At 45.5% G+C, this 24,037-nt stretch overlaps 1 protein-coding gene across 1 annotated transcript; it reads left to right on the forward strand.

The window, feature by feature from the left end:
• Positions 1-7,547: 7,547 nt before the first annotated feature.
• Positions 7,548-20,459, forward strand: SIK1 (salt inducible kinase 1). Its single transcript, XM_042867598.1, has 13 exons — positions 7,548-7,749; positions 8,399-8,515; positions 11,012-11,075; positions 11,270-11,431; positions 11,707-11,831; positions 11,946-12,069; positions 13,071-13,294; positions 13,506-13,655; positions 14,258-14,380; positions 14,632-14,854; positions 15,537-15,812; positions 16,328-16,559; positions 17,355-20,459. Exons 1-13 carry the CDS (start codon positions 7,597-7,599, stop codon positions 17,773-17,775), a joined length of 2,394 nt encoding a protein of 797 aa, XP_042723532.1. The 5' UTR covers positions 7,548-7,596; the 3' UTR covers positions 17,776-20,459.
• Positions 20,460-24,037: the final 3,578 nt, after the last annotated feature.

The raw sequence follows: 24,037 nt of genomic DNA on the forward strand, positions 1-24,037 counted from the left end.
GGATTACAGCTTTCCTGACATCGGAGTGGGGGGGGGGGATTACAACAATGCGGCTGACGTAGGAAAGGACAGATTACAGTGCATCTGACATAGTAAGAATTACAGAAAATGTGTTTACAGCATTGGATGGAAAATGAATTTAATATGCTGTTCCAGAGGAGGACAGTAAAGGTATGTTGCAGCAGTTCTCCCCCCTTTGGAAAGTTGTGTTTCTCACTTGTCCATCAGCACAAACAATCTGTGCTGTATGGCAGGAAATATCGGACGCAAATACCGCGTTAATCTGTACGGAAGGATACCTGTTATCGTAACTTGCTCATTCACTAAGGTTTCTCAGTAGTGGCTCAGACAATAGGTGGATATATCAGGTTTTCCCCATGGGATAGCTGTACCACAGGCACAGTGCTGCAACGGCGACTTTGATTTTGTTTCTGCTTTCTTTCAGAGCAAGCAAAGTAGAGGGGGGAAGGGAGAAGGGAGAAGCTCTTGATTTTTCAGCACGTGGTGGACCAAATGCTGCTAATGCTCTCTTCAAAAAAGGCAGTGCATAGCCCCTTGCTGGGCAGAGGTACAGCCCACCACAAGCAGATAAAGCAGTTACGTGGGACATCAGGAAAGCAACTGCCTTTCCACTTCAGACTGCAGCAAGAGCGCGATGGATCTCAGGAGCTGCTGCATGAATATAGAGGAAATGTGAGGGGGCTGTCATTCATGTTATCCCTTGGGAAGGGTATGTAGGTTTCTGCATGAGTCACACACAAGTGAGGAGAGCAGAGGATGGAGCGAGAGGACATAGAAACCATTACATATGGGTCACTATTTCCAGCACAACAAACATTGGTGGCTATAAACAAAACACGTGTGCAACAAACCCCATTGTCTCAAGCTGCTTCCTTTTGGGCGCGTGTCAACATCACCCACAGCTGCACTGCCGGGGCACTGTTGCATCCAATGCCACAGCTGTAAAAAGCAATAGGATGCTGGTGAAGGTCAGCCCCAAGGAACGAGGCTGAGTTACCTTCCTGCCTGTGCAGTGGCCACCCAGTCCCTAAGGAGGGAATCCACACCGCCTGGAGAATAACTGGCAGCCCTTGCCCGAGCAGAAAAACTTTGTGGCAGCCCCAGCAACCATAAAGCCACAGGAAATGATCTTCAGTCCTCTGGCCTGCCTGTAAGAGGGTTCTCAAACTAGCTGAATGGAGGGGCTGGTTTCCCACCATGTCCATCAGGCCTGCAGAGTTGCCCCTACCTGTCTATAGAGATGCCAAAAAGGAAAGATCCCAGGAAAACATGGCAGAATGGGCACAAGAGAACTTGGCCTCAACAGTTTGGGCTCTTATTTGGAATTTGGATGTGGAGCTCCCACTGAGAGCCCTGCCTCATGTTGGAGTGCCCCGAGGTGGTGAAACCACCGGTCATGGATGATGGGGTGACCTCCTTCTGACTCCTGTATGACAGTTCAGGACCTATGCGGGGCAGCCCCTGTGGCTTGTCCCAGCAGGGCTTTTTTTTGCTATGTGAAAAGCAATCTTACTATTTGGTTTTGGATGTTGAGTCAGCAGCTTCTGGCAGATCTCATACTGCTAAGCTTCTCTGTCAGGTGTGGCCTAAAAACCCTCCAAAAACAAAACAATACATGAGGTACCACTGTGTCTATGGTGTTTCAGGGAGCAGTCGGAAGTAAGACATGTTCCCAACAGAAGCTGCTGGTAAAATGGCATAGCCTGAGAGCAGCACAAGGCGAGACGACTACATCTGGCTAGCCTGCCTGCCCACATGCCACTAGGAAGTAGGGGACTGACATTAAACTGCAGGTGCTGATCTTGCAGAAAGGCCACCCTGTGTGAACACCAACATGCAACAGCTGTCTGCTGTGCACACTGTACAACACCTGGCATGTATGCAGCATTGTTGCACCAGCTGTAAATTAACATCAGTCACTCAATTAGAGAGTGAAAGGTGGCTTTGCAGTTAAAGCAGTTTTCCCAGGCTCAGGACACATGTACATCACAGCCTTTGACAGAATGCATGCTTTACCTTGCAGGAGATGCAGATGCATTTTCAGAGATGCTGAGCAATGACAGTTTCCATTAAAATCAGCAGAAATGGTGGATGCTCGCTATCCCTGAAAAACAGCCCATGTATTATAAAATGACTTCCAGCTCAATTTAATTGGGCATGATTAGATTACAAGGTGCGTGTTCACTTGCAGGAGTTACTGCCTCTGATCATTAAGCTCAAACAACCGAAAAAAACCCTAACTCATATACGTTGCTTAACACAATTTTGACTGTTTCATTTTTGCATTTTATTTATCTTGGGTGATGGAAATAACCTGGCTCACTTCTCTTTTTCCATAGTTGTCTCATTTGTTTGCAGCCAGTCGTCAGCGAGGTTCACGTGCCCCAGCACAGTGGAGCGCTATCAGCACAACAAATACGGAAGGGAACCAGTGACAATAAAAGACAATCTCAAGGGCATCAACTGTCTTGTTTGTTCTGTGTTTGTACTTCCCTTAGTGCAAACAAGAACAGTCAAAGCCTTGGTATTACTGGTGGATTTTGTAGCTTTTTATTTTTTGGGAAAGAACCCTACATACCTGGCGCCTTTAAAAAGCTGTTTTATGGCCCTAGGCGAGGATGAAGGGTGAAGAGGAGCCCCACGTACCTTTGTTCTGCAAGACAAGCTCAATGTACTAGGTCAGTAAAATGCCTGATTAATAATGCAATGTCATAAACATTAATGGCAAAAGCTCATTGTTGTGGTGGTAATTATGTAACTGTGATGCAACACTGTGACCAAAGACATTCAAGCAGTTTGAAATATATTCCTGGGTACTATTGTGTTGCCTCAGTAAGAATATTCTAGCTTTGAAAGTCAAGAGTGTTTTTGCTATAATTGCGGCTGCAGCCACCATTTTTTTCAAATTCAAAGACTCTTTGAAGTTATATTAGAAATATTTATGCTTATTTTTCCCCTCCTAAGATAACGCTTTGTCTTTAAAGCAAGCCTACAAACATTTTAGCTGATTATGTCATCTCCTTTACTTCAAATGTGACTATACTGTCTGGAATTTGGCACCTTCCATTTTGTGTTTTTCTAGGCCAGATTCACACTGATGTTACCAGGAGCAACTCTATTGACTTCCGCAAGGTTTTACTCAATTACACCGTGTAAACGACAGGACACTGAAAATAGCCCAAGAAACCAGATTTTCAAAATAATCAACTGATGTTTTCTGAAAAGAAAAAAAAAAAGAGAAAAGAAAAAAGAAAAATACAGCTATCCTGCAAGCAGCACCCCTATCCTATAATGGTAAAACAGGCTAACTGTAACTGTGGAGAGTGATACAGGCAGAAAGGATTGCTTTCGTTTCTCTGTTTGTTTTTATTTCCTCAAGTGAAGAAAGTTCCTATTGTTGTCTGTTTTGAAACTGATAGAAAATGCTGAGTGAAATGACTAAAAGTTGAATTGCTGGAAATATCTATGAGATGAGTTCTGGAAGTCTTACATATTCCCCTCCGTAGACCATGCCACCCTTAGTGAGGGAGCACAGGACTACTGCAATGGAAAAACTTAGCAGTTGTGTCCTCCCAGACTCTCCCTTTTCTTGGGAACTCAGAGGAACATCCTTGTGGAGACACTTTGGGAAGTGTCTCTCCACTTTGCTTGTTTTCCTACCCTCCTTACGTACAAGCCAGCCCCATAATTATACCTCTGCCGACCACGGATGTTTCTGAGAAATGATTCCTCACTCAGGCTATCCAAAACACCAGAGGGCAGCAGAAGTGTTAAAGCAGGCATTGCAAAAGCATCGCCTTTCCTTGCACTAGCGTCTCTAGGATGGTAAAATGGGCTCACGTAACAGGTTCATAGTGCCTAGACAGTATCGATTCATAGCAAAAGTGGAAGAAAAACAACTTAATTATGATGCTAGCAAAACTGTGCAACTTCTGAGCAGCACCAACGGAAACTGTCGTGACCGTTATGCATGAAAATAGAAGTTAAATACTGAAAGGCTGCTGAGTGTGATAGATGCAGGACGTCTTTATTTCTCAATGAATCATACATCAGCATGATTACTCTTGAAAACCATATGTACCCCCGTTCCACTGCAGAAGCTCCGTGTACCCCGTCCTCTGGGCTAGGGACTGCAGATCCACTTAAATACCTTCTGCAGACAGGAACGATTCCCGTTTTTCTTGCCTCTTTCATCTAATGCAGATAATTTAAACCCTGGATTCTCTTCAGTGTAACCCTCTGATGCAGTGTTACAGTCTCCAGGCCGTCCCATGGCACAGGTGACTGCTGCGCCTTAGAGCACCAAATCCCCGGTCGCTTCTTCCCATTTGGGAGGAAGAAAAATCATGAGTCTTTTAAAAAGAAAAAAAAAGTTACTTTCCTACCTGGGGCTGTCCTTCTTGTGTGTTCTTTCTAAAAAGACTGGTTCTGTTTGCCAGACTAAAACACTTAATCAATTTGAAATGAAAACAGCAACTATAATTAAAGGGAGCAAAATCCCACCACAGCAGAGGAACCATTATTAAGGTAATTTTTTCTTTATAACTCCTGGGGCACTGTTCACATGCAGTTGCTACTATATATGCTGTTTGTGCGTCACCTCCTCTTCATAAGCTCCATGGAGAATACACTGTTAGCTTAATAATAATAAGTCAGCTTTTTGTGTGAGTTATACCAAGCACCATGTAAGTGCTAATTGAATGTTGCAATAGCCTGTTCTATGCTATTCCCTCCTCCCATAGAACGGCACAGCAGCCCCGTGACCTGCCTGGGTCATACTATTGCCTTCACGTTAGCAGCTCCTTCCTCACACTGCTGGACAACAGCTCAGCAAGCCACAGGTCTCTCCCACCTCCATTTCAAGCCCTGCAGGTGCTCAGACGTTACGTCTCCATGCTTCTAGATGAAGGAGCCTGCAGCACAACTGGCCTCTCAAAGGGCTAGCACCCAGGTAGCTGTAGGTAATGAAAGCAATATAGAATCATAGAATCAAAAATGTTGGAAACCACCATGCCTGCAAACCTCAGTGCCACATCCACACAGCTCTTGAACACCTCCAGGGACGATGACTCCACACCTCCCTGGGCAGCCTGTGCCACTTCCTCAACACTCCTTTTGAGAAGAAGCTATTCCTAATATCTAATCTTAAACTTCTCTTGGTGCAACCCGAGGCCATTCCCTCTCATCCTATCAGTGTTACCTGGGAGGAGACACCATCTCCCACCTCACCACAGCCTCCTTTCGGGTTGTTGTAGAGAGCAATAATGTCTCCCCTGAGCCTCTTCTTTTCCATACTGAACAATCCCAGTTCCTTCAGCTGCTCCCTATCAGATTTGTGCTCCAGATCCCTCAGTGCTTCATTGCCCTTCTCTGGACATACTGCAGGGCCTCTACGTCATTCTTGTAGTGAGGGGCCCAAAACTGAAAACAGTACTTGAAGTTCTTCCTCACTGGTGCTGCATACATATACATAATTCATTAGAAAAGAGAAGCAGACAAAATCCTGTTTGCTTCACTAAAACGTCCTGCTGGATCTCTCCCATGGATGTTTATGACATGCAGCTCACCATCACATTTTTCTCCCTGGATTTTCATAGTGTAAATTAAAAACAAAACAAAACAAAATAAACCCATAAATAAAACCTGACGATAAATTTATTTTTGTCCTCCAGGTGAGTCCCTCCTGAGCTCTCTATACATCACTCATGGAGTGGAGAACCATCATCTCTCCATCTCTCATCACGAGTTCCAGAAAATCATCAGCTAGAGGTGAAAACCATCATGTTGATTGCAGCCATGCTGTGCATCTCTTTATTTCAAGAAGCCTGACAGATCCAGTTGCCTCTGGATGGAAGACTGGCATACTTGTCCTGAATGCCACTGAGGGTGGTGATCAGACAAAGACTTCAGACCAAGACAAACTATATCCTGGCCAGGAGACCACAGAATTATAGAGTCACTAAGGTTGAAAAAGGTTGGAAAAGACCTCTAAGATCATCTATCCAACCTATCACCATTATGTCCGCTCATAGTCATGGAATCATTAAGGTCAGAAAAGACCTCCAAGCTCATCAAGTCCAGGTGGCATTGGGAGCCCCTAGTGAATGCACCAGGATGGAGTGCAGAGAAGACAGTATGGTCCAGTCACCAGCTGGAGCACTACTTCTCTAAGAACAACCTAGGCTGACTCTCACCAAGATTAAGTTGAATAACAGATGTTATCAACGTCTGTTGATCAGGCAGGCACCACTCAAGACTTATTTTCAGGGTGAAGCTGGAATATGAGTGGTAATGTACAAAGTTTGGTCACTATGCGTGTGCAGAGAGAACGTCTACTTGCTCTAACAGAGTGTATCTGCCACTCAGCGCCTGGCAATGGACCTTGAGGGGAATGTCTTTGGATGTCCAGTTTTAACCTTGAACAGCCTCAGCGTGCAGAAGAAATCACTTCCCAAGTTTTGTTCCTAGATGACAGCCCTGCTGGTGTATCAGATCACAGAACCATTACAGCTGGCAAGTTCTTGAAGACCATCCAGTCCAACTGTCAGCCCGTGCTTGTGAGCGCTCCGAGCCGCGTCACTCAGTGCCACATCTATCCTGAAAGCCACCAGGGACGGTGACTCCGCCACCTCCCTGGGCAGCCCGCGCCGATAATCGGCCAGAGGACTGCAGGCGGAGGGGCTCTTTGTTTCATTTCATCCTCCGTGCTGGTGCCCAGCCGGGGGACCCACATTTTTCCCAGAAAAATTCCCAGATTTTTCCCAGAGAGCCGCGGACGGCAACCCCGTGAGTCCCGGTCCCCAGACGGGGCGCCGCCTCCGTCGAGCTCCGGGCACGGCATCGCGGGCGCGGAGGGGAGGCGCTGAGGGGAGGCGGTTAACGGCTGCCGAGGCGCGCGCCGGCAGGGGGCGACCCCGGCGGGAGACGGGAGGGCGTCACGTGAGCGCAGAGAGTCGTTTCCCCCCTCCTCCCCCCCCTCGGGCGGGGACGGGGTGGGGGTGCGGGAGACCCAGGTGCCCCCTCCCTGCCTCCCTCCGCCCTGACGTCACCGCCCCCCCGTCGCCCGGGCGACGGCTCCATCAGCGCGCGCGTCAGCGCCGCCCGTTCCTTGGCAACGGCGCGGTGTCTCGCTCTCCTTCAGCCTCGCGCCTGGGCGCGCGTCTCTCTGGCGTCAAAGTGACGTCAATGGGCCCCGCTCTCGGCTTTCGGCGGTGGGCGGGGCCCCGCGCGGCGGAGAGAGGGGCGGAGGGGCGGGGGGACGTCCCGCGTGCTCCCGCCCGCCCGCCCCCCGGCGCACACTCCCTCCTCCCTCTCTCCTTCCCTCCCTCCTTCACTCACTCGCTCACTCACTCGCTCGCTCACACCCCGCCACCGGCGTCGCGGCGGCGACAGAGAGCCCGCCAGGTAGAGGCGGTTGCGGAGCGGCCGCCCGAGGCCGAAGGGGAAGAGCTGGGCTCCGGGGGATCCGCCGCGCCGTCCCCGTGCGAGCTGCGAGCGCCCGGGGGCGGCGCCGATGCTGCCGCCGCCGTGGTGAGTCGCGGCGCGGTGCCCTGTCGCCCGCCGCCCGCTTGAACCATGGTGATCATGTCAGAGTACGCCTCAGTGCCGGCTTCCAGCGCAGCCCAGCCGCGGCCCCTGCGGGTCGGCTTCTACGATATCGAGAGGACCTTGGGGAAAGGCAATTTCGCCGTGGTGAAGCTGGCCCGCCACAGGGTGACCAAGACCCAGGTGGGTACGGGGCCGAGCTGGAGGGTTTCTCTCCGCTTTACCTGTAGATGTAGCGTAGAAATAAAGCGGAGCCCGCCGTTCGCAGAGCGCTGCCGAGTGCCTCCCTCTCTGCGAGTCCCAGCCGCGGGAACCCTCGCACCCTCTGAAGGCTTTGCACGTGTCAGGAGGGTCCCACGAGGGTGTTGGAGCCCCCGTTGGCTCCCCGCGGGACCACCCCGTCCCGTTGCTTCGCTCCAAGAACAAAGAACTCGCCGTGTTCGTTTGCAGAGCGTTTCCCCGCGGCCGTGCAGCAGCGGTGTGGCACTGCATGTCCCTATCGCCCTCTCCTAGGAAAAAAAAAAAAATAAATACTCCCTTACAAGAACATATTTTTCGCTGGATTAAAAGATTTACCGAATTCCATCCAGCGCTGCCCTTCCGTAGTTCCCTTCGTTGTGTTGCATGCGATTGGAGCAGCTCGGGAAAACGCCATCAGCTTTGGCCAGACCGTATCTGAAGTCCACCTTACGTGTGTTCTGTGAGCCTGTGCGTGGTTTTGCGTGTGGTGTTTTGGGGTCGTGCTCTTTCTCTCCCCATCGTAAGAAGCGTACCTTCTTTGTAATGCCAGCAGCTGTTTGATGTGATTACTATTATTTTTTTTAACCTGCAGGTCGCGATAAAAATAATAGACAAAACAAGGTTAGACCCCAGCAATCTGGAGAAGATTTATAGAGAAGTGCAGATAATGAAGCTTTTGAATCACCCCCACATTATCAAACTCTATCAGGTAAGAGGTCAGCTTTGAAGCACGGCATGCAGATGAGATATGCTGTCCTCTTGCATTTGGCTTTGCATGAAGTGTTTGCAGCGAGAATGCGAACTGAAAGAGTTTTTGGAGACTAAAGTTCATTTAAAGTGGGGGTTTTGTTCGTTTAAAGTTATCATTCTGGTACGCTTGTCAGTTTCTTGACAGAACAGTGAAAAAAGACTTGTGAAAGTGAAAAAAGTTTGTTTCAGATCAAGGAACAGGTTGTCAGAACTTGTAGAGTTAACTTGCCTTCCAAGCTCCTCTTCTGTATGTTTGGAAGACTGGGACTTCTCGCGTGCTTTTGATATGAGGAGGACTTAAACTCTCTAAGGGCAGCAGAGTAGCAGGCACAAAAGCTGGGCTTGCCATAAGTGAAAGCAAATTCAGCAATGAATAAACTCAAAAAGAAAAGACTTGGAAATATCGATATTGTAGAATATATGAGGAAATGACCTGTTTTGGTTTTTCTGTTCCAGTTTGCATAGTTTTGAAAATAAGTTTAAAAGATCTTTTCCTTTGTGGAGTTTCAAGGTGTTGAATTCTGATTTGGATTCATTCAGTTTCTGCGTTTTTGCTTTTGCCTTTTGGAGGGTATTAGAACAGTAAAAGTAAGCTTCTGCACAAACGTGTGGTGCAGCAGGCAGAGTAGCAGCTGCCTAGTGAGTGAGGGCTGCCTTGCAAATTTGGAGTCTTTGATCCAATTAGCGTTTGGTGTATGTTCCTCTTAATCATCTTAAATAACGCCATGCGGATTTAAGAAGATGAGGCATCACGGTCTTTCTGCACCTGGCCAGAAGGACAGAGGGGGAGAGGAATGGATTAAGAAATGAAGCAGCAGGTCTGAAATTGTGTGCGCTGTTGTACGCACAACTGTCAAGCTGTTATCTTACCGTTGGGTTGGTTGGCTTAATTAACATTCTCCTTGCTTGAAACGTGTAAGGCTGAGGAGCCTGTAGAACAGGTGTTTAGGCAAGGCATTGTTTTTCAACACCTTGACACGCGTGAATTGCTTTGCTGTTTACAGTATTAAACCATCCGAACAAAAATGATTTTTGCGTTACCTTCTGACGTCATTGCTGCCCATAGGATATACCAAAACATTCTAACAGTTCTGTTGATTTCATTTCGGTGGAATGATGTGGGTGAAAATACTGTTTGGAAGCTGTTAGAAAAGCAGGTTAAATTCCATCTAGTTGAACCACTTCACTTGATTGAGCAAATGACATTGGTAGTGGACCATAATTTCTTTTCAGCAAAGTTTTCTTCTCTTTGTTGCTGTAACTGATGCTTTACCTGTTTGGTGGAGGCTGAGAAGCAGGGATGGAATTAGATGACATACCAACGTAGGGTGTGTGTTCTTGTATTATTTCATCATTGTTTTAGTTTCAGCACGGCGTCTTAATTTCATCCAGCTGGCATTTATCCCAGAACACTTTCCTTCGGTTTTTCAAACTGGGAACCTCTCTTCCTTTGCTCCCTTCTTGTTTGTTTTCATTTTGTGTCTGTGTGTACTTGTAGAGGGAAGGACAAGAGTATCCAAAAAAGGTTATGTGTTAGGAAGCTGGAAATTGCAGCCTTTGAAGTAGTATCGACTCTTGTTTGATCGTTAATATGTTGCGAGCCTCCTGCTTCCCAAACAAAATACTGATTCCCTGTGAGTCCTATTCCAGGGAAAGGTTGCATTTCTGAAAGCTGAAATGTGACATTTAAGAGATGTGGCTTAGTAAATGAAGATGAATTCCAAAATGCTCCGTTTTGTTTGGGTTTAGTTTTGCTTTTTTTTTTTTTTTTTTTTTTTTTTTTCTCCTCCAAAGATGTGTCAACTTCCTCTGACAATTACTGTTTTGCATGGTTTTGCACAGGGTTGGTAGTTGAATGTTGAACAGCCCAGTGATAGCTGTTGATGTGCCTCAAGCACTGCAGTAACACCAACAACTACCTTTTTTCACTCGCATGGGAGGCTTGCTGTGCCCCCAGCCAGCACCAAATGGGAGTGGGGTGTTTGGTAACACTTGTTGATTGTCCGAGTTGCAGGTATCTCCTGATCTGAGTGCATGCTAGGTGTGAAACAAAGATGGCTTTAAGTGAGCTTTGTGTCCTTGTGTGTTCAAAATAAGTCCAATGAGTTGGAAACCTGTATATGCATATTTTAACCAAAAAGGGAATTCAGGGAAGTATATAAAATCATGAAATGCTCGTCAGTTATCTTATGGAGATTACGTGGCATCATAATGGTAAGAGGAACAATACCATGGGAAGCCATTGTATGTTGTAGGCACAGAAGCACTGATTGGTTATCTTTTTCATTACCAGTTTGCTGGGAAGAAACATTGCAATGCAAAATTAGATGTCTTTACTGCCAGCTACTGTGGCAGATAAATAACTGAACCAATATATCTGAGAATAGTTTTAGGGAAATGAAAGTAACTGCAGAGGTCTGTGTTTCTTTAAGCATGTCCTCTCGTGTCTTGGCAGGTTATGGAGACAAAGGACATGCTTTACATTGTTACTGAGTTCGCTAAGAATGGAGAAATGTTTGGTAAGTTCTCATGGCGGTACCTCACTTCAGATTTAGAGCTGGTGGCCATGTTGTTGTCATTCCTGAGCAATATCTGTTTGGATTAAAAACCCGGAGTCGCTGTTGACAGCTGTCAAACAGCAAGTGCAGCATCTGGAAGACTACAGAATCATTTTTCAGGTATTTCTAACTCTTGTGACTCTTTTGTCTTGCAGATCATCTGACCTCCAATGGGCACTTGAGCGAAAGCGAAGCGCGGAAGAAGTTCTGGCAGATTCTTTCAGCAGTGGAATACTGTCACAGCCACCACATAGTGCACAGGGATCTCAAAACAGAGAACCTTCTGCTAGATGCTAACATGAATATCAAATTAGCAGGTAATGAGAAATGCCTGGTTACTCTATAAATGGCGTTAGGCATGTGGTCAAATTCAGCCTCCTTAGCATAATCTCATAAATGTATTTGGAGTAACTGAAAGTGAACATTACTGATATTTCTCCGAATATATCCTCTAGACAAAAGAGAATAGCTCAGATAGGTATGCAGAAAGCAAAGCAAAACACCTGCTTCCTTCCCTCTGTTTTCTGCTACTTCTAAACAGTTTGCATGTGGCTGAGTGATGTCTTACACCAGACTTCTACTTTCCTTCCAGACTTTGGCTTTGGAAACTTCTACAAGTCAGGAGAGCCACTCTCCACATGGTGTGGAAGCCCACCCTATGCAGCTCCAGAAGTTTTTGAAGGCAAGGAGTATGAAGGACCTCACCTTGACATATGGGTGAGTGTGATATTCCTTTGGAATTCCGTTTCACACTTTGTTCTGGACTGTGAGCTTTGAAAACCGTTGTTTCTACTGGAATCACTCATACTGTGTGCTGTTCTCTGTTGACAGAGCCTTGGAGTGGTGCTCTATGTCCTTGTCTGTGGTTCTCTGCCTTTTGATGGACCCAATTTACCAACTCTGAGGCAAAGAGTGCTAGAGGGGCGGTTCCGCATCCCATACTTCATGTCTGAAGGTACTTTGTTTTCAGATTGTTAATGTTAGAAAAGGAACTGAGAGTAAAGGAATAGCTGTCCTGTTCTTTCTTGAGGCAGTGTCCAGATGGTTCTGCAGCTGGCAATCACCTTGTCTTTGTGTCCAGTAATTTCTGTAGAGCAGCACTTAAGATCAGGGGCTGATTGTAGGTGGTTTCTTTTTCTGAGGTCTACTTTATGGTGTATCTAAAAAGCTCTCATTTCATTTCTTAAGAGTATTGCTTTAGATTACAAAAATTGAAGCCCTGGCTGTAGAAACAATCACTCACAAAAGAGAGAAAACAAGCTTTTAATGAGACTAGCCTGCAATGCTGAGGTGGGTGTAGTTCTGAGATATTCAAACTATGCAGAAAGGGTACGTTTCAGTGTGGCTTTGCTGCCAAGGAGAGCAGAAATAGTGAAGCTTAGCACTGTTTCTTGAATGCTTGCACTTGGACAGTCCGGTGAGAAAGAGGAGCTGAGAGGTATTATCAGCTCTCTCCGATTAGGATTTGAAAACAAATGAATATGCCTCTCTTCAATGGAATAATATCTTCTAAAGTCTGATCTTGATCAGTTTTAGCTATGTATGACTTTAATTCCCTGGCAGTAAACAAATAAGCAGTATGCTTGGACCAGGAGTTCATATTTTAACATGTACAGTAGTTCTTTGTAAATCCTAACCTATTTCAAGTGGATGTACCATAGTTAAACCTACATCCACTCAAAATTAGCCCCCTTGCAAGGTAGAGGGCAAACTGAAACCTACTTTTAGCCAATACAGTGCCATTTTGTTCAGTGACACGTTGCTTCTATGAAATATGTACTGCCCTTGTGCTGGTTTGGATATTTAGCAGTCAGACTCTGCATCAGCTGTTCAGAAAACTTTTAATTCCTGTTTTCACAGGCATCAAATCCTGGTGGTGGGAAAGTTTCTTAGCAAATGCCTGGGTCTGAACTGGCCTTTTTACTCCTTGCTCATGAGTTTATCTTTGTCATCTAGACTGTGAAACACTAATCCGACGGATGTTAGTCGTAGACCCGACAAAGCGAATAACCATTTCCCAAATAAAGCAGCACAAGTGGATGCAAGCTGACCCAGCCCTTCGACAGCAACAGTCCTTGTCCTTCTCCATGCAAAACTATAACTCCAACCTGGGTGACTACAATGAGCAGGTCCTTGGGATCATGCAAACGCTTGGCATTGACAGGCAGAGAACTGTTGAGGTGAGCAGTGCTTGTCCTTTCACAGTGTTTTCAGTGACTACCAGAATGCCAGTGGTGCAGTCATGTATATTGTTCAGTGACTAGCCTTAATGCAGTTTCACAGTGTAGTAGAATCTTCACTGCCTTTTTGAGTACTCAATTACGAAGTCTTAATAATGAGTTGTGGCTGTGTATCTTGAGTTATGTGTAACTGGGGTTCTTTGTATTCTAGTCTTTACAGAACAGCAGCTACAACCACTTTGCTGCCATTTATTACCTGCTCTTGGAGCGCCTCAAGGAGTATCGAAGCAGCCAGCTATCGAGTCGTCCAGCAAATGGCCGTCAGCAAAGGCCAAGGAGCTCCGAGATCAGCAATGCTGAGGTAAGGAAGGACGTTGTTTACCTGGGAGGGTGTATCTGTGGGCTCTTTTCTGCCACTTTCTATGGCAGAAAAGATGGCAGCTTTGAGGCTTCTGAGAACCGATGGTGTCCTTTGATAGGACAGGCTACTATTCTTCAGCAGGATGCTGATTGATTGAGTACTAACTGTCTGTAGAGCATGATCCAGAGAATAGTTTGCCTCTGGTGCAAGTCAGTAATGAGCCAGATTCTCAGGCTTCTCGTGGAAATTTGCCTTCTCAGGCACGGATCAGTTACTCTTTTGTTATATGCCCTGTAGGATCCTCAGAAATACTCCATGATTCAGTTTGTGTGTTTCTTCTGACTTTTCCTAGCCCCTACCCCCTTTTAATTGTGCTTGGGTGCCTTTTCAAATTGTCCTGGCGGTTTAATAGTCTGACTTAGGAGAAGTACTTTGTGTTTGTGTTGGCACTGAAAGAGTAGCTTTGTTAATTTTGATAGAAAGTGCATGGAGAAGGCTTGCACAGAAGGTGTCTCTAGAATTCCTTGAACCTGCAATATTTGAAGAATCACGTGGAACAGCAGTGTATGTGATGGCTTCTGTGCATCTCTCTCTGCCTTCAGATGCCTCAGGACGGTCTCACTAGTGAAACCCTGCGATCATCTCTGCTTTACCAGCAACCTCAGAGTCTGATTCAACCATCTTTGCAGGCAGAAATGGACTGTGATGTGAACAATCCATTACAGGTGGGTGTTCTAAGCTGAACTGTGTGTAACCGCCTTTTCTGTTGTGGGTTTTCTTGTTTGTTTTTAAATTGTTCTGTTGATCTAAAAAAGATAGAGGTTGTGATAGTTGTTCTCTCCCTTGAATCTTTTGGCACTTGGGCATGGTGTTGTAGTAGCTTCTCAAACAGTACACCTTCTGAGGACACACCACAGGGCTCTGAAGAGCATCAAAACATAGAGAAAATAAATCTCTGAATTGACATGTTTTGCAGCCTGTGTTTTTTCCTGTGGATCCCAACTTCAACGGGCTGTTTCGAAATCGCTCCATCTCCCCCAGCAGCCTTTTGGAGACCACCATTAGTGAAGAAGTGAGGCAAGAGAAGGAGCTGGAAGATGAAATTAAGGCGTACGACCACCCCATCCGCATCCCTAGCAACACCAGCCGGAGGCACACGCTAGCTGAAGTCACTCACTTCTATCAGCATGCCCCTCCATGTAAGTCTGGGAGCAATGACGGTTGTCCTTAGTTAGAGGAAAATGATGGAGAAGGTGTGCCATAGCAGAAAAATTCCTGAGGGTGTGTGCTGATTTTAACTTGACTGAAGTAGGAAAACCCAGAGAAGAGGTCTCTACTCTGCCCCCTCTAGTTCTGACTTCTCATAAATAAGCATGGCCCTTCAGGAGGAGACACAGTACTGTTATATTTCATCTAGATCTTTCAGAGGGGGCATTCTCACAAGCAGGACATAACTCTTCTCTGTTTGTTTCCACTGTTTTACTGTGTGTATGGTGTGTATGCTTGACTTGGGGAAAAAAAAGTCATGGCTAACTGTATCTAACTGTATTGGGTACACATCCAGACCCCTTGAACTAAGTAAGCAAACAAAAATGCTCACAAAAGAAATATCTTATGTTGGAACTTTCGTGCTAGAAAATGTTGCATGTCTGAGAGTTGTTGGCAGAGCTCTGCCAGCTGGGCAGGAGCCCAGCATAGGTTATTTGTCAGTGACCATGTACTGGAGTCAGGCCCTGTGACAGCGTAAGTTGCTGGACATCTCTCTGACTTGCAGCTGCTTATTAGTGCCAGTGTAGGTGGGCAGAATGCTCTGATGTCACGTTTGTTCCTTCCTGTACTCATCTTGGGAATGCTCTTTCTGTCCTTCCTTCCCCTCTGCAGGTATAGTCATTTCCTCCTCAGCAAGCCCCACAGAGGGAACTAGTTCAGACAGCTGCCTTACTTCATCTTCAAATGACAGCTCAGTGGCCCTGAGCAACTGTTTGGCAGGTCAAGTAATGACGGGGAGCCCAGCCACAGCTAGGATGACATCACCCTTCCTAGCTTCTCAGTCTGACGCTCCGGTGTTACAAGCCCAGGGCTGCATGGGAGGTGCTTCTCTCCTGCCTGTCAGCTTCCAAGAAGGAAGACGAGCATCTGATACCTCATTAACTCAAGGTAACTCCTTCCTTGCAATATCCCAGCAATAAAGCACCCTTGTAGTTGCTACTAGAAAAGGGTAGCTTTCTTGCCTGTGTTGGGATTACACTGAGGCCGCCTGGATATTCTGCCTCATGTATTTGTGGTTCCTGAGGAGGGTGCTGAGGTTGGGAGGCTGTCGCATACAGCTTCGGCATGCCCATGAAGATGTTTCTGCTGCTGTGAGTGGGATGGCAAGCTCCACCCTTCTCCTAAAATACGGAATGCTTATCGTGTTTTATAGCAGCTTTGTCCTTTGCTCCGTATATGTCCATCTAAACAAGAGTGCAGCTGTCCCAAACCCTGTTCCATCACATCAATTTTACTCTGTCCATCAGGCAGAGATGCAAACGTGAACTGAAGGGTCACAGTTTCTTCTAGTGCAGTGCTCACGTAAATGAAGGCAGCTGCCCAGAAAGGCTGATCTGTAAAGTAGGCTCTCAGTCAAATGCTAAGAAGGATTAAAGTGCATTTCTTCTCCTCATGTCCCACAGGCTTGAAGGCTTTTAGGCAGCAGCTGCGGAAGAACGCTCGAGCCAAAGGGTTTCTCGGCTTGAATAAAATCAAAGGCTTTGCTCGGCAGGTGTGTCAGTCCTCCTCATCTCGGGCAGCAAGGAGTGCCATGAGCCCTTTCCAACACGCACAGCAGAACACCTGCATCTACAGCAGCAGTGGGAGCAACAGAGAGGGAAGAAACCTTCTGGAGGAAGTGCTACAACAGCAGAGGTGAGAAGCTGACCTGGAGGAGTTTTGCTATTTTCCTTGGGGTTGTTTTGGTTAAGGGCAAAGGAGGAGGAGTAAATGCAGCAAAATGGGTTGGGGAGTTTGGTCACTTTCCTCTCAGCTTTGCTGTGTGGCAGCAGATAAACTGTTTAGCTTTCTTTGTGGGTTCCTGCACTGGCACGTGTAACGTAGGACGTGCGTTTCCGCTTAAAAAGCTCCATGTCCAAGTATTTGGAGGTCACTGGACAGAGAAGCAGTTTGGTGCCGTGGGGGAAAACATTACTTTTCTCCATTGCAAGCTGTGTTTTTCTTTGTTAGGTTTGGGAATTGTTTCTTTCCTCCTCTGCCTCCTGTAATTGTCCCATGGCAAGGAAATGAGACCTTGTAATTTGGAAAAGTTACAGCCCACAAAAGAGGCACAGTCCAGTGGCCTCAAATGTCGTGTGCGATGGCACCTCTTCATTCCCATAGAAGCAAGATGGAAAATAGAGCATCCGGTCTATCTGCATACGTTGTCTATAAAACATCTACTATTAGCTGGCCAAATTATGGCCAGATAAAATTCTAGTGGTAGTTTCCAGCTTCAGTGTGGGGAAAAACCAAGAGAAAACATGCTGATCTGGCATGGCAGTCACTTTAATCGTACTGTCTGGGTAGGGTGAGATTCCTCAGAAAGGAGGAAATGAAGGGGAAAGTTAGAATCGGGAGTAAAGGTAGGGGCGGGAGATAGGAGGAAGGAAAACTTGAAGCCTTTCTAGCATTGCGAGTTAACATCTTCCATCCTTGGACTTTGTTCAGAATACTCCAGCTTCAGCATCACCAGCTACTCCAGCCAGCTTGTCCCCAGACTTCTCAAGCATCTGCGACAAATGGCCTCCCCCCCTCTGATAACGCAGGTACCTGCAAAGCCTCCAATTCTCTTCTGTTGTCAGAGCTACAAAGAGAGAACTCATTTGAGCTGGCCTTTGCTGGCAACAGCCAACTGCTCCAACCTCATTTCTTTGGTGTCAGCGTGTCACCGGTGTCCTCAGCAGCTCACCTCCTAGACACTCACCTGTATATCAGCAGCAACGTCTCTCCGGTCGGCACCACCTTCTCTCAGCAACAGAGTTTCTCTGCTCAGTCTCCGAGCTACGATGCTGTCGCTTTGCAGCACGGGGATTGTGAGATGGAGGACTTGACTTCCAACCAGCTAGGGAAGTTTGTCCTGGTCAAATGAGAGCTCTGGCTGCTACAGCTCACGCTGCTCTTTTGACAAAGAACTTGCACCACTGTTCCATGGCATGCATAGGTCCGTGGCTGGCTGGTGTTGTGTGGATGAGTGACTCTCAGAAGCAATAAATTTTGAAGTATGTGAAGAAGCTGTCTGGCTCCGAAAGCTAGCAACTTTATAGAACTGAAACAAGCAATATGTATGTCTTTTTGCTTCTACTATTCTTGCACTGAACAAATATGAATAGAAACTTTTTTTTTTTTTTTTTTTAAAAGGAAAAATAATGATGGGGGAAGATGGGTGGGGCATTTGTGGGGACAGGGAGGGATGTGGTTGGGGAAGAAGTCTTCGGTACTGTACTCAAGTCAGACCAATACAGCTCTGCTGTTATGCAAGATTAGCAGCTGTCGGTAGTGGTGACACAGCAGGGAGAGGCTTTTCAAAGAAGGGACCAGAGCCTCCCTCTTTCACAATATTCATTTATGGGTTTGTGAAGATGATTACCTCTTTTAAAGAAAATAAACAGAAAACCAGTGGCATGCAACATTATGCATTCATAGAAGACAAAAATGGAAGCATTGCCATTTGTGGGGTTGTTTTTTTTTTTCCTCCTGTTAACACTCATTTTGTTTTAAAGGAACCAACATCCCCATTCCGCATCTCCCAGATATGTATACTTTAAATGAAAACTGTGAACTTTCTGCTTGATATGTCAGCTAGAAAACCTTTTTTTTTTTTTTTTTTTTTTAAGAAAAAGAAAAGCCAACAACCAAACAGCATTCTAATTAGCACAGAAGCAAGTAATCTCTTGAAAATGCATCCTTTGATATCAGGATGTAAATTGCAGACTGTCTGGTGTTCTGCAGGGCTGGGGTGTGTGTGTGTGTGTGTGTGTGTGTGTGTGTAAGCACATGCACACATGCATGTATTCTGTTGGTCTAAATAATCTTTTGGTCTCTTTTGATAAATGCTGAGTTTTTTTGTATTCCTGCAGAGGCACCGAGGAGGGAGCTCTTATTACCGGTGGGGTGATGGGAAGCATTTTCCTTTTAAAAAGCCCTCCTGGAGATTGCCTACAGAGTTGTCTGAAGGGTATTTCTTAGCGCTGCACATTGTTATTTCCGCTGCTAATTATGTTTTTATGCATTTCATTATCAGGGTCCAAATAGAACTGACTCTTGGGGAAATGTGCAATATTGAGGTTATAATTATATACTGACAAAGACAAAAGGAATAGGCTAGAACAGAATTCTGCTTTAACGGAGTACAGCTATTTCTGAACAAAACTGTATTAAAAGCAAGTAAAACAGCACAATCTTTGGGTGTTTGTTTTTGGCTGGTTTGTTTTTAGCATATTAGCAAAATGAGGTTTTGGATTAGGTAGGTTTTTTTTTTTTTTGTATGGTTTTTAATGCTGTATATGTATATAAATAGGAAGCAGAAAACTATGTAACACTAGTTATTTTTTATATTTTGTAATAAGCTTCTATTGTGTTTCTGGTATAACCCCAGCTCCCTCCCAAGGCAGAGCATGACTTCTGTTGCTGTCAATAGAAGATGTGCTTAGGTGTAGAGGGGAGCCCAAGCCATGCCCTTACAGCAGTGAGTAGGGCAGGGTGTTCCAGCTTTAGAAGCAGGTGAGCAAACAGTGAGCCAGTTCAGCTGGAAGTTGCATTCAGGAAATAGCTGCATTTTGTCTAAATGCTTCAAGGACCCATCTCCCTCGTGTGACACAGGGTGCCTTCAAGTTACCTTGGCTTCGTGCAACCTGCAGTATTACGCATTTACAAATAATATAGATACCTGTTTTTTGTTTTTTTTTTTTGCTTGTTTGTTTGTTTTTTAATTAAAAAAAAGCCAAAGATTGACCAGATTAATTAATGGGAGTAGGAATGGCTGAAGATGTCACGTGGCTCTGTCTGTGGCTCTCCATAAACAACCTCTTTATCTGTGTGTAGTATCAGTGTGTCTATACTGGTGCATCTCCAGTTTGCTGCTGCAGCTACGTGGTCTGGAAGCTTCAACACGAGAGAAAATTGCTTGAGTAGAATATCTGAATGAGCGGTGCCTTGCAGCAGAGAAAACACCAAAGTCTCACTTTAAATTATAGTGATTTAAAAACAAAAAAAGCAAACAATAACAAAAAAAAAACCCAACCAAATGAACATGGAGATGGCTGGAGAGGTGGGTGAGAAGAAGCCAGAACGTCACAAAGCAGCAACTTTGCCTTCAGTTTTGTAAGGGGTAGCGCACAGACTGAAAACACAGATTTTTTTCCTCTTTGATATTTGTTCTGTTTAAATGCCATGGATCAAAAGGCCACAGATTCTTTTGTTTCCTGTCCTAAGCAATGACAAGCACTTTACTTTCATAGTATTTTTTTTTTTTTTTCCAATTGCTGTAGAACCTCTTTGGATTTCTTGCTGGAGCAGAAAGAGGTCATTTTAAAAAGTTTGGGTTTTGGTGGTTTTTTTGTTTGTTTTGTAGATATCTTGACAGTGCTGTTCTGCAGACTGCAATGCAATAGGGTATTTAAAGACACTACATGATTGGTTTAATTAAGATGTATAGTTTATTTTTTATCATGACTGAACAATCATTTTATTTCTTATGTTAAAATGAGAGATGTACACCAAAATGATTAGTCTGTGTTTTATTTAATATTTAAATAAAAAATGTTTTAAAATCGCTGTCTTGCATATGGTTGGATGGAGTTCTTTCTCCTGCTGCTCTCTACACTGCAGCAGGAGCTCCAGCTCTGTGTAGTTAAGATTCATTTTAAAGCTTGAGTCCACAGGACATTACTGGCACTGGACATTACTGGCACTTCCTATTATGTACTAAATGAAGAGGAATGGCTGGCTCAAAAATCTGATAATGGGATATTGAGCCTTTCACTGGTAGGCAATCTGTCTGAATCTAACCCAAGTCTGTAGTAATCGGGTTATAAAATCTGACAGCTAGAGAGGTCTATGGAGTGAAAATGGTCAAGCATAGTTTAGTCATTACCAGATGAGCAATCCATCCGTGTCACCTTCATCTAAAAGAGGCCTCAGCCAGATTAAGGCACTGAGGGGGGAAAAAACTACAGCAAGGGAAGCAGAGGTTCTGGGGATGATGGCATTTCTCCTTCCAGCTGCAAAGACAAGTGCAGGGGTACCTGCTGCAGCCAGGCTGTGCCCCGCATTGCCTTTGCAGCAGGCTGCCTACTTGCAGGCTGCAGCACGGATGCACTCAACAGACTAAAACTGAAAAACCTCCTGACTTAAATAGAAGATCAGTCTGCTCCCACAGGAGGTGAGAAAGCAGAGTTAGGAAGCTCACAGGTACTGTCAGAGAGGTGGCTGTTCTGCATGTGTTTTCCTAGGGTTGTGTTTTCTGCGTGGCTGCATCCAAAGTGAGGATTTTCACAACTATGGAAAAACAACAGAGATGCTTTTAATTACTTCTGCCTTGCTTTTATTATGACCCGGCTTAAGAACTACACCAGCTGCTATTTTCACAAGGTTCTCAGGGCTATTTTAAACCCCGGCAATTCTGTGAGTTCTTAGAATGTTGCTTAATGGACAAAAATCAATGCAATTCCACCAGCTTGTGCCAACATAACTGACCCTTGGGTATAGAAGGATCTGACAGCATCGTGATTTCTTGGAAATGGCAGGGAAAATCAGAACAAAGAAAACGTGGAACTCTGGACTCAGTTTCCATGTGTATACAGTTTCACTCTCGGTGCTTTAGTCACCGTCTTCCAGCCTTTCCTCTGACATTTGTCTCTGATCCTGCTTACCATGTTTGGTTTTGTCCTCAATATCTCTCCAGATGCTGCACTGCTTTGCTTCATTTCTCACAATACAACTCCATACCTAGTGTTTTCCTCTCTTTTCTTGTCTGGAATTGATGTTTTGTTCCCCCTCTTTCAGGTGGAGCTTTAACACAGCCCCTAAAGTGAATGACCAAACCTTGTTGTTTTGTTTTCTGTGGTTTTTGTTTGTTTAAAGGAAGTGCTTGGAGCTGGCAGGAGATGCCAGGCTGGTAGCAATGAAAAACACAGGCTGCTTTTTCATAGAGCAAGTCGAGCACAAGTTGCAAGCCCAGTCCTTTGGTGCCATTGTGATCCGGCCACAGGAGACAGAAGCTCCCCTGCCCCTCTCCTCCTGCCCACTGCCAGGTGAAGCACGATCCATCCCAGAGCCACCACCTTCCTGTTGGCTGTGCTGTAGGAGGAAGTTTTTCACGCAGAGGGTGGTGACACTGGAACAGGTTGCCCAAGGTGGTTATGGATGCCCCATGCAGCTCCCTTGAATGGAAGCATTCAAGGCCAGGCTGGATGTGGCTCTGGGCAGCCTGGTCTGGTGGTTAGCAGCCCTGCACATAGCAGGAGGGTGGAAACTACATGATCATTGTGGTCCTTTTCAACCCAGGCCAATCTGTGACTCTATTATTCTATGATCCTGGCCTGTGTCAGCTGGAAAAGGAGATGTATCAGAAAGGAGAGCAGCTGAGCTCACAAAATGTTGGTACATGAGATGGAAAGCGATCGGTGCTTCCGTTTCACTCATCCTGAAAAGTGAGAATAAGGCACACCTCATGCAATGAAGGAGAATTAATTTAAGAACTAACAGAAGGAAATGTGTGCCTCAGGAGGACACTGCTTCAAGTATGGCTGCTGGCTTATTTCATGGCTGCTAACTACTTTCAGCGGTGACAGTTAAATCAATGATAAAGATAATCCACTGTCATGGTTTATGGATTTAGCAGTGCATCTGTGCGAGATCAAGAAAGGGCTGGTCTTTGGTACAGCCTGCCAGGGGCACGATGGATAGATTTTTGGGACAGAAATGCCTTTCTCCCAAGGCATCAGATATTAGTGCGTGCCAAAGGCAAAATGTTCACACAGGGTAAACAGACTTGACCATCACCTGCAATATATTCTGGCTTCTTAATATACATTTTATGTCATATATAACGTATTAAGCAGTGTCAGTGCCCCAGACCAAAAGCACAGCTACTCAGCTCATTTTAGAGGCAGGCTCCTAGGATAAGGGCAAGTACAGTGCAATCTCTCTGTGGTATTACCAGCCCAGTAGCAAGTGAACTGCAGTTTAAGGAATTGACTGGCATCTGAGTCACTGTGTTCAACAGCTGCAGATGGGTGAAGCCTCCAAGGATTTGGCTAACTCTTTTTGGAATTCTTTTGTATTTCTGGCCTCCAGAGTGCCCTGTGACAATGAGTATCATCATTCAATTTTCCATGGTGTGAAAGACTTTTTGTATTAGGCCTGCAGTCCAACAGATTGGCTTGTGCTCCCTTTCTCTTGCTGTAGAAGATACAAAGAGTAAAGTTCTCCTGTTCACATCTGCATGCTGCTCATAAGCTGATGGGATGTCTTGTATCCATCCCATCACTGTAGAGGTGAGGTGACCAAGCAGAATACTGCTATACTTAGTTTGTCTGTCCATGGAAACGCTGCACATTTCTGTGCAATGTTTTCTGTATCCTCACCAATTCTTCATCCTCTAGATGTGCAGAGCTGCCCCTGTTTCTGGGGCATGAACACAGAAGAAGTGGTCTTGTTTGTATTCCTTGCTCATTCTACACTAATCCCCAAAGCTCTTATTTGCCTTGCTGACAACTGTTGAGCAGAGAGCTGGAGTTTTCAGCAAACTTAGTGACACTGAGCTTTCCAGCCAGGCATGTTGATTTAGAGTCCCTGATGGACTTTTTATGGCTAAGGTTGGTGTTCTCTGTGGCACTCGCTTTGTATTTACTGCTGGTGTACCGCAGAAGTCATTTTCTTAACTTTATATTCAATTTTCTGAGCTCATTGCATCTCCTTGCAATTGGATCACTTATGGCTGCACCAAGTTGCCCAAGTCTTGATACTAATGGGCTGCTGATACTCGACCTCTCGCTCTGCAGAATGTGCTCCCTCTTGTTGTATCACATTTATCTGCAAATCCAGCTATTCTGCTCTTCGTGACAGTTTGTATCATTTGCCTTTTACGGATGCCCAGCTTTCCAGCCCACAGGTCTCTGGATGACCTCTAAAAGCCCTTTTTAAAAATGAATGTGACGTTTCACCTTCAGCTCCCGTGGTGCCACGCCATTTCAACAGCTATTGTGGTATTGTACTGAATAGGTCAGCGGTTTCAAGTCTTTGTTCCCTCAGAGTTCTCAAGTGAAAGTGTCTGCTCTTAGTGATCTGCTACTGTTATTTTTATTGCTTTATCCCCAGATTTGCTATACTGACACTTCAATTTTGGACAG

This window comes from Lagopus leucura, unplaced genomic scaffold (genome assembly GCF_019238085.1).
Source record: "Lagopus leucura isolate 7727_CA_CO unplaced genomic scaffold, USGS_WTPT01 Super-Scaffold_100001, whole genome shotgun sequence".
In the NCBI taxonomy this organism is placed as follows: domain Eukaryota; kingdom Metazoa; phylum Chordata; class Aves; order Galliformes; family Phasianidae; genus Lagopus; species Lagopus leucura.